General features: G+C 37.8%; 1 protein-coding gene across 3 annotated transcripts in view; it reads left to right on the top strand.

Moving 5' to 3' along the window:
- CDH12 (cadherin 12) overlaps positions 1-14287 on the top strand; it is a 326182-nt gene that overhangs the window by 279747 nt on the left and 32148 nt on the right. For all 3 annotated transcript variants that reach the window (XM_040262493.1, XM_040262491.1, XM_040262494.1), the window contains exon 7: positions 12631-12767. In XM_040262493.1, the coding sequence (XP_040118427.1) occupies positions 12631-12767 (137 nt within the window). The remainder of the gene's footprint in view (positions 1-12630; positions 12768-14287) is intronic.

Genomic DNA, 14287 nt, shown 5'->3' with positions numbered 1-14287 from the left:
CCAAGGAGTAAGCGTCTTTTAATTTCATGGCTGCAGTCACCATCTGCAGCAGTGGCAATTAGCTAACAGCAAATAGTGATGTCATCATAGCTTATTCTTTGGCCAGAGTTTTTTAAGCATCATAGTGATTATTTTATAGCAAGAGAATCTGAGGCCCAGGAAAACTCAGTTACGACTTCAGTAAAGTGGAAAGGACCTCCTTGATAGTTCAGATGGTAAAGAATCTTCCTGCAATGCAGGAGACCCAGGTTTGATCCCTGGGTTGGGAAGATCTCCTGGAGAAAGGTAACCCCCTCCAGTTTTCTTGCCTGGAGAATTCCATGGACAGAGGAGCTTGGTGGGCTAGAGTCTATGAGGTTGCAAAGAGTGACATGACTGAGTGACTAATATGAACATAATTAGCTAGATTCCAATTGTTCTGCTAATAAGGGTTTATTGAGGCATTTATCCAGGTTTTTGCATTGCTTTGTAATTCCAGAAGTTTGGGGAATACAAACAAAATTTAATAATTTTCAGTAACTTGTTAAAATAGGATGCCAAAACATGTCAGTAAAAAATGTACAATATTTGATTTTTTAATATGTGATAACCAGGGACCTTATTATATGCCTGCAAGCATTCTAAACACTTTACATAGGTTCATCTTGTTTAAAACTTAGAATAACTTTACTTAAACCTGAAAAGTGTTGTATTCAAGTATGTGAACATTGACATTGGTCAGGCTAGAAATATAAAATAAAAAATACAGTTCTTTTGCTGACATTTGTGTACATATGAAAAAAAAAAAGGTTATTACTCGAGGTTCAGTACCTCTTATTTTTCTAGACAACTACAAAGTCCTTATAAGATTTAGATATAGCTAAGAATTTATTGACAAAATTCAGTGGATTTATGATACAGATCTATAGCTCTAATTTTTATAAGGATTGGGTCTTGAAATCCAATGATGTATTTGGTCTTGATATCCAATGATATATTTGCTTTTATTTTAAAACAAATTTTGCATTTTTGTAATGATATGATGGCTGAATGTCCAGATAATAGTTATGATGGTGAATGTCTTGAAGCTAATCTTTTTGAGCTTCATGTAACTCCTCAGAATGAAGCAATGTCCAAGTCTATGTTTTTTGTCTCGTTGTTGTTGTTTTTTCTTTGTTTTTGTTCACACCATATGGCATGTGGGATCTTAATTCCCTCACCAGGGATTGAACCCATGCCCTCTTCATTGGAATTCTGATTCTTAACCACTGGATGGCTAGGGAAGTCCCTAAGTCTATGTTCTTTATTACTTACCTAAATGTTTGGGGTTTGCATTTTGTCTGCTAGAGTTTCAGTTTCTTTGCTTTCTCTCAAAGGGTTGAGTGCTCTATGTAAGTGTAAATTTCATAGCTCTTTCCCTCCTGTCTATAATTTACATACTTTTAGAGAATAGCTCTTTTTTTTTAATCAGTTATTTAAATTTTTTATATTTTTGATTTTTTTTAAAGATTGTTACTTCAAATATATCCTAAATTGATATAAATCTTTCACCATAAAAATTATTATAATAGTCAGAATCCAGTTCATAAGCTGTCCAAGGTTATTTTTGAGTTAAGAGAATGTGAGTAATTTTCAGAGAGAAGGAGCTAAACAGTTGACAAATCACAAGGAAGAAATGGAAGATTAGTTATCAGAAAGAAAAGAACAGAAAATAAAAGCTTTCTTTCAAATGTGATGCCCATGTTTGTGTATCAAACGGTAACTGACTCTAGTTACAATGACGTCTTTCTTCAGAGACATTGGCCATGGCGTTCAGTGAGAGTAAATAGATCCAACTTGATTTGCAACAACTGGCATTTGATTCAGTTCAAGGGAATAGCTGTGATATGGTGACATACAAAGGCTTCAGAATAAGTATGTCTGGATACTTAAAGGTATAAAACAAATATTTCCATGCTTGAAATGTGATATGGTCATCATTAAGAGGAACAGTCAGCTATCTTTATAAGAATTCAATGCATACATGCAAGTACAAGATATTAAGGATGGAACAATAAATTCAGCCCTACTCTAAAGAAACTTTCTGTACAATCATTAAAACAAAATATAATTATTTTATCCTTCTCATTTGAGAAAGACTGTTAACAAAAATTCAACTATGTAAATAAGATAAAAGAAGTAAGAATATAGAATTTTGTAATACTGATGCTCAGTCCCTCAGTCATGTCCAATTCTTTGCAAACCTTTGGACTATAGCCAGCCAAGCACCTCTGTCCATGGGATTCTCTAGGCAAGAATACTGGAGTGGGTTGTCATTTCCTCCTCCAAGGGATCTCCCAGACCCAGGAATCAAACCCGTTATCTCCTGTGTCTCCTGCATTGCATGTGGGTTCTTTACCTGTTGAGCCATCAGGGAAGCCCCCCGATTTTTTTTAAGGAAGCAACAAATACTTCCTGGAGGGTTTTGGCAAGGCTTCATGGGAAGACCATGAGCAAAGGTATGATCACATAATTTACTCAGCCAGGTATTACTGTTCACATTTTTAATACTGAAAAAAGCTTTCACTACATGTTTGCTATCTAAGTTCTTAAGTGTAGAACCCATATTTAATCAAAATTTGCCTAAACTTAATTTTCTTTCCACTAGAGGAAGCTGCTTTGAGGTCCCTGTGGAATAAATCTAAGACAAGGTTTAATGCCTTGGGGGCAGAGGAAGAGTTGACATCTAGACACAGGCAGAAAACCATGTGGGACTATTAAAAAATGACTAAAAAAAAAAAAAAAAAACCATTATGAGGAGAGCTTAAGCCACATTGAAGAAAATAAAAAAGTATAACAGATATGATCTCAATACTATGTAGATTATGGTATATTCCTTTATCATCTGAAACCTATTTTACACTTATTACATGCCTCAAGATGGAATTTAAAGGTAGATGAACTGTACCTTTATTAATTTAATAATTTGATAATGTGTTTATCTTTTCATCAGACATTTCAAATAAACAAGGGAATCTGTCTTAACTGATATATGACTTAATTCTGCTGAGAGGAAATGAAGAATGAAGAAGAGGATTAGAAAAAAAAAGAAAAAACTAGCAGGAAATTAGAAAGTTTGAAAGTTTGAGAGAAACATATAGGGATTAACAAGAAAACAATGTAATTGTGATGTTGATGAAGCAATTACATTCTAAGTGTTGTATGTGGCCTAAGTTCTCTGTAAGATGTTTATGGAAATAAATTGAACTGAATTTATTTTCATTTAGTTATCTGCAACCAGACGTAATTTTTAAAAGGCAAACAAACATAAGAGAATAGTGAAGAGTGAAAATACTTTTATCTATTTTTAGTAATTTAACAAAATAATATTTCCTACCTGGACTTGAACCATTACTTCTACATTTTATTGCTTAAAGAATGAAATGTAATACTTTTAACATAACTCTGTGTCGTCAAGTACTTTTGTGTAAAATGTGTTTGAGAATTGGGACAGGGTCAAAGTTAGCTTTTCCACTAACTGTGAGAAAGTTATTAGGCAAATTAAAAGAAACAATTTTAAGGGAAATGCTTACTTAATGAAGAGAACAAAACTTTGAGACATTTCTGAAAACTCATTTACAGAAAAGTAATAAAATTGTTCTCTGTCAAGTGGTTTGTGCAGATTAAGTTAATGCATTAATCTTTGATTTCCATTCAATTATTAAAACAAGTTTCTTAGCAACAGTCACTATGCATACTAGGAACTATAGATTTATATCATTTAGATCATAAATACCTTTTTCATTTGAATATTATCTTCTCACTTAATAAGTATAAGATAACTCAAACACAGTCAGTATCTGAAGGTTTTATGCATTTAAACTGGTGAGCTGGGCCAAGCTAGACATTTCATATTATACTGTTGTGATTAGTTGCAATTACGATATCAATCTACTCTTAGATTAGATAAGGGCTGTAGCAAAGTAAACTACTGATGGCTCACACTGGGATGGTGTTTTCCAGAAACATATCAAAGGCATTTTAGAACTGGGTTATGTCTTCTCTGAAAATACCCAGGAAATGTAGGAGTGTTTTCATTGTTAGTTCACTGATGATCAGTTCTTACCAATATCCCCTAATTGTTATACTGGGCAAAATATCACAATAGAAAATGGTCATTGTCTCAAGTTTATGATTCAGTCAGGCATAGACATTAGCCAGTCACACTAAGATAGGACCTTAGGAAAATACCAGGACCTAGTCTTAAGAGTTTGACCAATTCCAGGAGGATGCTGAACATATTTCATTAAGTAGAAAATATTAAGAAGGCAGTAAGTTTTCTGAAGCTTCCCTGATGGCTCAGTTGGTAAAGTATCTGCCTGCAATGCAGGAGACTCAGGTTCGATCCATGGGGTGACAAGATCCCCTGGAGAATGGAATGGCAACAATTCCAGTATGCTTACCTGGGAAATCCCATGGACAGAAGAGCCTGGAGGGCTACAGTCCATGGTGTTCCAAGAGCCAGCCAGACATTACTTAGCAACTAAACCGAGAGGATAACATACAAACAAAGGGGGGTACCAACTTCACAAGATGATGGAGATAAAAACTAGATGCCAGAAAATAGTGAATGAGGACCAAGCAAAAGCACTATTGTAAGAAATAAAGCCTGACACTGTTCCAGTGGTTTGTGCTTCTAGGGTTTGTGGGGGTTTTGTAGTTCAGGAAGTTTTGTTTTTGTTTTGTTTTTCTTTTTGCTGCACTGGGTCTTAGTTGTGGCATGCAAGATCTTGCTCTAGTTGCCTGATGAGGGATCCAATCTGAATCCCCTGAATTGGGAGGGTGAAATCTTAACCACTGGATCATGAGGGAAGACCTTCCAATGTTTTAAAGTTGAAAGATATATATGTTACAATTTGGTGCTACAACAAAGCATACCATTATGTGTTAGGAAAAAGGATTTTTGTTTTAGATGAAAAATAATAGCAAATAATGGATAATGTGGAAAAAGAGTGGGAGGAAAGGATACATACACACACATGTACATGCATGTAAACATCCCACATGTGCGATTCTATAACTAGATACATACATCTTATCTCATTTCATCTGTACCACACATTCCCTTACATGACTAGATCGGCATTATTTTCCAAATTTTATAAGAGACAAGGAGAACAGATAATAGAGAGAAAGATTCCTAACCTAGTTGCACAAGGTAAGTGAAACAACTGGTATATCTCCCTAGTTTATCTTTCCAAAAAGTTCATGTTCTGCATTCTATATATATATATTTCTTTGCCTCTCAGTGGTGGCTAATTTATGGAATGCAAACTTTATCTCAGTGTTATACTGAAATAACTAAATAAATGAAATTTGCCTGTTCACTTTCCAATATATTGAATTTTGGTTTGATATATATACATATTGGAGAAGATATATGTATATATGTGTATGTATCAACAGAGCTAGGCACATATTTTATGAATGGACTATTTAAGTTCTTGAAGTTTTAAACTCATTACTGGATAAAGTTAAAACTACAGTTAAAAATAACCTGTGGGGATTCCCTGGTGGCACAGTGGTAAAGAATCTACCTGCCAATTCAGGAGACATGGGTTTGATTCCTGGTCTGGGAAGATCCTGCATGCAACAATACAACTAAGTCCATGGGCTATAATTGTTGATGCTGTGCTCTAGAGCCCAAAAAAGCTGAGCTCACTCTCTGCAACAAGGGAGGCCACCAAATGGAGAAGAGAAGCCCGTGCACCACATCTCTCCCCAGCTAGAGAAAAGCCCATGGAGCAACAGAGACCCAACACAGCCAAAACAAACAAATAAAATATTTGTAAAAATTATATTTAAAGAATGACCTGTGAGTCTATAGTGATTCATTACATACATATTCTGTCTGAATCAGCTTTATAAATTGTAACATGTTTAAGTGTTAACTAGAAGTAAAGTGATCAGTTTTTCCATTTTTTTTCTGGGACCAAGGACACTCAGTGCTAGTACTGAGTAAGTCCTGACTCAGCAAACCTGAAATAGTGGATTGTCCTAAGTAAGACATTTCCTTGAAGTAGAAATATTTAACTATTCTATAGGTAGTAGGATCTGTGCATTGACTCAAGGTAAGGTTTAAGTTGCAGATGCTCTGTGCAGATAACACCTCAGATCCTTGGCAACACAGAGATAAAGGGGCCACAAGTAATTTAGAGGGCCTTGAGTAAGAGAGACAAACACAGGCACAAAATGTGTATAATCTGTCTTTTGTTTACCAAAATCTGCAAAACAATTGAATGCTAAGGACAGCAAAGAAAGACCTAGTCATTGCATAGTTTTACAATGGTTTAAATACAGAAGAGCTCTAAATAATATTATGCAGTTTAACTGGAGTAAATGAGAAAAGAAGAAAGGAATTCCTGAAACTAATGGAGATTCTACTTAAGGAATGGAAGCATGAGAAATTCTTCCAGTGAAACAAGCATAAATGGTAAAAATTATTTGTTAAAGCTTACTAAAAACCATTTGCTCTCTTTGGAAGATTTACGAAAAGCATATAGCAAATGATGAAACATTTACTCAAGAAGATAAACTAAAACTTTAGAACAGCAAGAGGCTGTGCAACTTGACCCAGGACCTGCTCTCGCACTTCCACTCTCATCTGCCAGTTAAGGCGAATAGAGAATTCTCTCTGGACCCTGGACAGAATTGTTGAGAAAAGATGGCTCCTCTGTCCTCAGCTCTCAACCATGGGATATATCATCTTCCTGGGAGGGGCAGGATGCCCGTGTTTCCACTCTCCACCTCTGAGTTCTCAGGAGTGAAATTCCTAGTTGAGTAGTTGGCCGCTTGCTTCCTCCACTCAACCTCACTCACAGGGAGAAGTCCTCTCCGAGGACTGAAAATTTGGAGTCTAGTCACCCTCACTTCATGTTGTTTGTTTCATTCCTGGAGAGTCTAAATGGGAATGAAATGAAAAGACCATCCTGCCTCCATCCAGGACCTGTAGAAGTTAGAGAATTTCCTAGGGTAAAAGAGTCTGTATGACTAGACAACTTTTAGTTCAGTTCAGTTCAGTTCAGTCACTTAGTCGTGTCTGACTCTTTGTGACCCCATGAATCGCAGCATGCCAGGCCTACCTGTCTATCACCAATTCCTGGAGTTCACTCAAACTCATGTCCATCGAGTCGGTGATGCCATCCAGCCATCTCATCCTCTGTCATCCCCTTCTCCTCCTGCCTCCAATCCCTCCCAGCATCAGAGTCTTTTCCAATGAGTCAGCTCTTTGCATCAGGTGGCCAAAGTATTGGAGTTTCAGCTTTAGCATCAGTCCTTCCAATGAACACCCAGGACTGATCTCCTTTAGGATGGACTGATTGGATCTCCTTACAATCCAAGGGACTCTCAAGAGTCTTCTCCAACACCACAGTTCAAAAGCATCAATTCTTTAGCTCTTCCCAGAATATTTGCTTTGCTTTATTTTCCAGCTTTCATAGACATAAGATTATAAAAGTACTGACTATAAACATGTTTTACTAATTTTTTTACTATATCAATATACTATAGATTGTTGTTGTTTAGTTGCTAAGTCATGTCTGACTCTCTTGTGAACCCATGGATGGTAACCTGCCTGGTTTCTCTGTCCATGAGGTTTCCCAGGCAAGAATAATGGAGTGGGTTGCCATTTCCTTTTCCAGAGGATCTTCCAGACCCAGGGATCAAATCTGTGTCTCCTCAATGACAGGTGGGTTCTTTACCACTGAGCCACCACCAGGAAAAAAATATGTTGATACATATGTATATGTATATGTGTATATGGGCTTCCCTAGTGGCTCAGCTGATAAAGAATCCTCCCAAAATATGGGAGACCTGGGTTCAATCCCTTGGTCAGGAAGATCCCCTGGAGAAGGAAATGGCAACCCATTCCAGTATTCTTGCTGGAAAATCCCATGGATGGAGGAGCCTGGCAGGCTACCGTCCATGGTCGCAAAAAATTGGACAGGACTGAGCAACTTCACTTTCACTTTTCATATATATAATAGCACATGGCTACATAGGAGTAAAATTTCTATATTTTATTAGAATTCAGTTCAGTTCAGTTCAGTCACTCAGTCGTGTCCGGCTCTCTGTGACCCCATCAATCCCAGCACGCCAGGTATCCCTGTCCATCACCAACTCCCAGAGTTTACTCAAACTCATGTCCATCGAGTCGGTGATGCCATCCAGCCATCTCATCCTCTGTTGTCCCCTTCTCCTCCTGCCCCCAATCCCTCCCAGCATCAGAGTCTTTTCCAATGAGTCAACTCTTCACGTGAGGTGGCCAAAGTATTAGAGTTTCAGCTTTAGTAGCAGTCCTTCAAATGAACACCCAGGACTGATCTCCTTTAGAATAGGCTGGTTGGATCTCCTTGCAGTCCAAGCGACTTCCAAGAGTCTTCTCCAACACCACAGTTCAAAAGCATCAATTCTTCTTTGCTCAGCTTTCTTCTCGGCCTTTTGGCTGAGATCGCAGATGGTAAAGCGTCTGTCTATGATGTGGGAGACTCGGGTTCGATCCCTGGGTTGGGAAGATTCCTTGGAGAAGGAAATGGCAATCCACTCCAATACTATTGCCTGGAAAATCCCATGGACAGAGGAGCCTGGTAGGCTACAGTCCATGGGATCGCAAAGAGTCGGACACGACTGAGAGACTTCATCACGTTCAGCTTTCTTCACAGTCCAACTCTCACATCCATACATGACCACTGGAAAAACCATAGCCTTGACTAGACGGACCTTAGTCGGCAAAGTAATATCTCCTTTTTAAAATGCTATCCAGGTTGGTCATAACTTTTCTTCCAAGGAGTAAGCGTCTTAATTTCATGGCTGCAATCACCATCTGCAGTGATTTTGGAGCCCCCAAAAATAAAGTCTGACACTGTTTCCACTGCTTCCCCATCTAGTTCCCATGAAGTGATGGTTAGCATAAATTTCAATCTACATTAAGTAGTATACAGTAAAACCTGGAGCAGATAAAAAGAAAATAAAAATATAGAGTATAACATTATTATTTAATAAAATAATTAATATTCCATTGGAATAATATGCACTCAGTGCAAAAGGAAGTAGCAGAGGAGAAATCCAGAAACACCACACCTTCACAATCTTCAATTTATAGAAATGAAATTTCCAGGTAATTGGAGCTTACCCCAAGTAATGAATTAAATTAAAAAAAAAAAGAACTAATAAGTTTAAAACATCTTAAAACTTATCACTTACCGCACCGCTTGAATATATGAAAACGATTGAATTGCTCAGTTTAAATTGGGAAATTGTATAGTATGTGAAGTGCCATTCGCTCAGTCGTGTCTGACTCTTTGTAACCCCATGAACTGCAGCCCACCAGGCTCTTCTGTTCATGAAATTCTCCAGGCAAGAATGCTGAAATGGGATGCCATTCCCTTCCCCAATAGTATGTAGATGAAGCTATTATTTAAAATAGGGCTTAGGAAAAAATGAAGCATATGTTTGAAAAGTGAGACTTTATTGTAGTGTCAGAGCAAAATGTGTTTGTTAAGATCGGAACAGAATGATCACAGGAAACAATAATTTAAAAAAATATTCCATCCATGAAAAGTGTATGGGAATCCCATCCAGTGTGTATGGATATTAGTAGTAGAAACTCAGCACTGCAAGTTATATTCAGGTTCTCCAGTCATGCTTAGATTTAATGCTCTACCATATCTGCACCAAACATGAATATTTTGACATCAATATCTAATTATTCTTAGTGCTTATGGTTTTCTGGGGAAGCCCGTTATGACCTTGTGCAGCTCGGACATCAAAGTCTTCATTCTATTTATCCAAAATAATAATTTCTATAGATTCCATTTTCCTGTCCTAGTTCCATCGCCCTGAAATGACAAGTCAATCTGACACCCACTCACATGAGTATCCTAGTCAGAGTAAAGGACACCAGCATGTTTCGTGTCTTCTTTCCTTCAGCCTGCATGTGAAAGTGTTCTAAATCATTTCAGTCGTGTCTGACTCTTTGCAACCCCAAGGACTGTAGCCCACCAGTCTCCTCTGTCCATGGGATTCTCCAGGCAAGAATACTGGAGTGGATTGCCATGCCCTCCTCTAGGGGATCTTCCTGGGCCCAGACATCTATTATGTCTCTTGAATTAGCAGGAAGATTCTTTACCACTAGCACCATCTGGGAAGCCCAGCCTGCATAGCCCTAGTTATCTCAACCACTCACAACCCATTGAATTAAGTCTCTTCCCAGCTCTAGTGACTCTCTTTGTCTCTTGGCCAGATTCTGGTTTACGGGAAATGCTTAACAGTCTTGTCCCCTTCAAATACATTCACCCTCTGCCTTGAAAGTGATTAACAGTTATCCCATACCCTAATTATACCCTTTGAATTGTTCATTAACTACAAGATCATGTTTTATCTCCTTAATATAATTTACAAGACCCTCCTTGACCTAAATAGCTTATCTTTTTTTTTTTCAGGTTATTATTTCTTTCAGATATTTTACTGAAATGCCTAACAGCTTATAGTTTCCCACAAAATCTCTATGGTTTTCCTACTGGTGTTGATGTTCCTAAAATACCTTTCTTCTTCCTTTGTCTGCCTCCTTTTTCTCATAAATAATTCCTTTATAGCCTTCTGAAAGTGAAAGGGGGCTTCCCTGGTGTCTCAGACTGTAAAGAATCTGCCTGCAATTCAGGAGACCTGGGTTCGATCCCTGGGTCAGGAAGATCTCTTAGAGAAGGAAAGGGCTACCCACTCCAGTATTCTTGATTGCAGAATTCCAAGGACAGAGGTACCTGGTGGGCTTGGTTTTGCTGCTGCCATTGATGTTCCTAAAATATCTTTCCTCCTCTCCTTAGTCTTCCTCTCTCTTCTCATAAATAATTCCTTTATAGCCTTCTAATGCCAGTCAAACATCGTGTGCGGGAAGGTTTGCCTGAACCAATAGGTGTTGAACCAGGGATCTTCTTTGTACTCCTATCTTGTCTTTTCTGTCCTTCTATCAAACATAATAATCCTCTTTATATACTTTCTTCCAACTAGACTCATTATTAGTGAGCATTATACTTTATAATTTCCTTTGTGCTTCAACCCTACTACAATAGTGGTAGCATAGTGGGCACTCAGCAAATATTTAGTGAATTCTACCATTAAACACCAGCCACCATTAGTCTACACCAGCAATTCTTCAGAAATGCTATGGTCACCAAGGAAGTTCAGTAACAATCCACCTCAAATTAAGCATGTTACCAAGTTGAATAAAAGTGCTGAAAATGGGTACTGTGAGAAGATGCTTTTTTATTCCAAAAAGGGCATCTTGCAATAGAGAGAATGTAGCTCATTATATGCTGTACTCTCTGGCTTTTAAGTTCACTTATAATTTTTGAGATCATTTCTATGAGACAGGAGGCTACACTGAACTCATAAAGCATCAATGCATTTCAAAAATCAACAATGGAAATGTCAAAGGCAGATAAGAAGCTTGGTTCTTACTCTGATCCTATTAGTTACTAATGAATACTGACAAGTTATAAATCTCCACCTATAAAGACAAACTAGTTTTGACCTAGTTCTAAAATGTTACACATGCTGTCCCGATTTTAAATAACCTGTTTGTCAAGATTAAAACTTGCTATTTTGAAACACCAGCCTTAATTAACATTTCATGATGACCGGGGATTTAGAGGGGCTGACTACAATGCTGTCATCTGTCTTCAGCCACTGTTTGTAAGGACCTTACTTTGATTCTCTAATCACAAAAGTGGTGATAAATATTTAGAACAATACCTGGCACATGGAAAGATTTCAAAATGTCTGTTAATATGATGTTTGAAAATATACCTTTAAAATAATTTTACATATATCACTCTATATGTTCACTGCTACATAAAGATTTATACAAATGCATATTTTTCTAAAATGCATTTCATTTCATATTCTTGGATTTCTTATTCCAACTCTTTCACATAAAGAAAGTGGATCACTTACTATCAAGGAGTTTGGCTAATAAAGAACATAAAGAGACAGTATAGCCAAGGTCACTTTTTTTTAAGAAACTTGTTCTGAGTTTCTTAAAAGTAATAAAGAGTAATAAAAAGTATAAGAGTAATAAAACAACCATGGTCATTTTTTGTGTGTTTGAGGAAAATATTTCTGTGCAATTATAGCACCTGTCAGTTTAAAAATTTCCCCTTAGTTTCCCTAACATGATTTTTTTTTCTGTCCATGGAAACAAAGATGCTACCTCTGTTCTGACCTAAGTTCTTTGTAGCTGTTTCCAGATGCCTACCCCACCCCTAGCTCTTCCCACAGCCACCATTAAGGAATCTTTTACTGCTTGAAAAAGTTTTAATATTCAGCAGGTTAAGGAAACCCATGGTCAGCTTTAGAATTGTAGTCTCTGCTGAGCTTTCAAGGTGTCAAGACCCTAAAATAATATGAACAGCAGGCGTACTAAATCTTTCATTATTCCCAGTTTCCCCTTGAGCATACTGACTTTGCAATAAAGAAGCTGTCACTTACACTCTTCTTTACTGCAAGGTGGGTAATAGCTACAGGGAGAAAAATAAGGAACTGTGTCAAGTTAGCCTGACTGCCATTATGATGAATGTGTAATCACTGCACCTTTGCATCTCCTCTTTTTGTACACAGGTACCTTATAGATTGGAAGAGTGATGGGGACAGCTACTTTACAATAGATGCGACTGAAGGAACCATCGCCACTAATGAATTACTAGACAGAGAAAGCACCGCGCAGTATAATTTCTCCATAATTGCGAGTAAAGTTAGTAAGTATGGCATGGACGGAATCAATGTTATACTGCAGTTCTTTGAATTTCACACTCTTAAACGAGTCCCTGCTGAGCTGTTTTTCAGTTTTGGACTGACAGCTGAGTGGTCTCCTGGGGAAACTCAGAAACCTGCTCCTTTTCCTCATAGCCTAAGTCCAGAAAAATTGTGACAGCTGCCATTGCTCTTTGTTTGCAGGACGGCAGGAATATCTAGCAGTGCTTGTCATGGTGTGAGCTCACTTCTTTCCACCTTGTAACCTTAAAAATCTGCCATAGTTCCAATGTCTTTCCACATTGCACCCCTGTATATATCGTGCAGAGTTTCCTAGGCCAGGCAGGAGGGAATCATCATCACATAAAATCACCGATTCTGAAATAGTTTTTGAAGTTAAAGAGAGCATAATTGTACTTATTCATTTACTTTCACTGTGTCATGTAGCATGTGGAATCTCCATTCTAGAGATTGAACCTGTGTCCCCTGGATACACAGAGTCTTAACCACTGGCCCACTGAGTGAAATCCTGAAGAGAACATTTATAAAGTCACCCTTCTTCTTTCTCTCTTCTTTCGTTAGCATATATGTTTTTATGAACACCATTGTGGAAGAATATACAGGAGTTTTAAGTGCAATTCTTCAAGGAGTCATTTGGAATCTATAGGATTGTTAGGCATTACTCCTTGGGTTGGCTTCTACTTGGTCCAGAATCCTTTAGACTGAGAGTGGTGGTAGGTCACGTGTGTTTGGCTGGACAATGGAGGATATTATCAAGGTAACAAGCTTCCTAAGGTAACAGGTCAGGGTAGGAGTGGAGACATTGGCTATCAACATAGTTGTCTATGATGGAAGTACATCATAACAGTTCTGCATAAGGTCTATTGAAAGCTTTGAGGAAATCCCAAGTATCTCGTATATTGCTTTCCTATTTCCTTTTGTGCATCTGGTACAATGTTCTGGCAGCTAATGTCACTTTTCAGTGCAGGGAGGAGCTAACCAAACATGTCTATTGAGAGGTTTTTGATCAGTCTCAACTCAGTGGGTGTAGATAGGAAAGTGTTAGTCTCACTCAGTTGTGTCCGACTGTTTGAAACTCCATGGACTGTAGCCCGCCAGGCTCTTCTGTCCACAGGATTTCCCAGGCAAGAATGCTGGAGTGGGCTGCTATTTTCTTCTCCAGGAGATCTTTCTGACCCAGGGATTGAACCTGTGTCTCCTGTGTTGGCAGCCTGGTTCTTTACGACTGACCCACTGGAGAAGCCCATTTTATATATTCTAGGGTGTATATGTTAATACCAAACTCCTAACTTAACCCTTCTCTGATTTTCCCCTTTGCTAACCATAAGTTTGTTTTCTAAGTCTGTGAGTTTATCTCTGTTTTGCAAATACATTTGCTTTTATTATTTTCTTAGATTCCACATAAAGTGATATCATATATTTATCTTTGGCTTTACTTCATTTAGCTTAATAATCTCTAGGTCCATCCTTGTTGCTGCAAACTTTATTATTTCACATAAATCTC

This window comes from Oryx dammah, unplaced genomic scaffold (assembly GCF_014754425.2).
Source record: "Oryx dammah isolate SB20612 unplaced genomic scaffold, SCBI_Odam_1.1 HiC_scaffold_20, whole genome shotgun sequence".
Taxonomy (NCBI): Eukaryota; Metazoa; Chordata; class Mammalia; order Artiodactyla; family Bovidae; genus Oryx; species Oryx dammah.
Note: the sequence above shows the minus strand (reverse complement) of the source record. Positions and strands in the feature narration are given on the sequence as shown.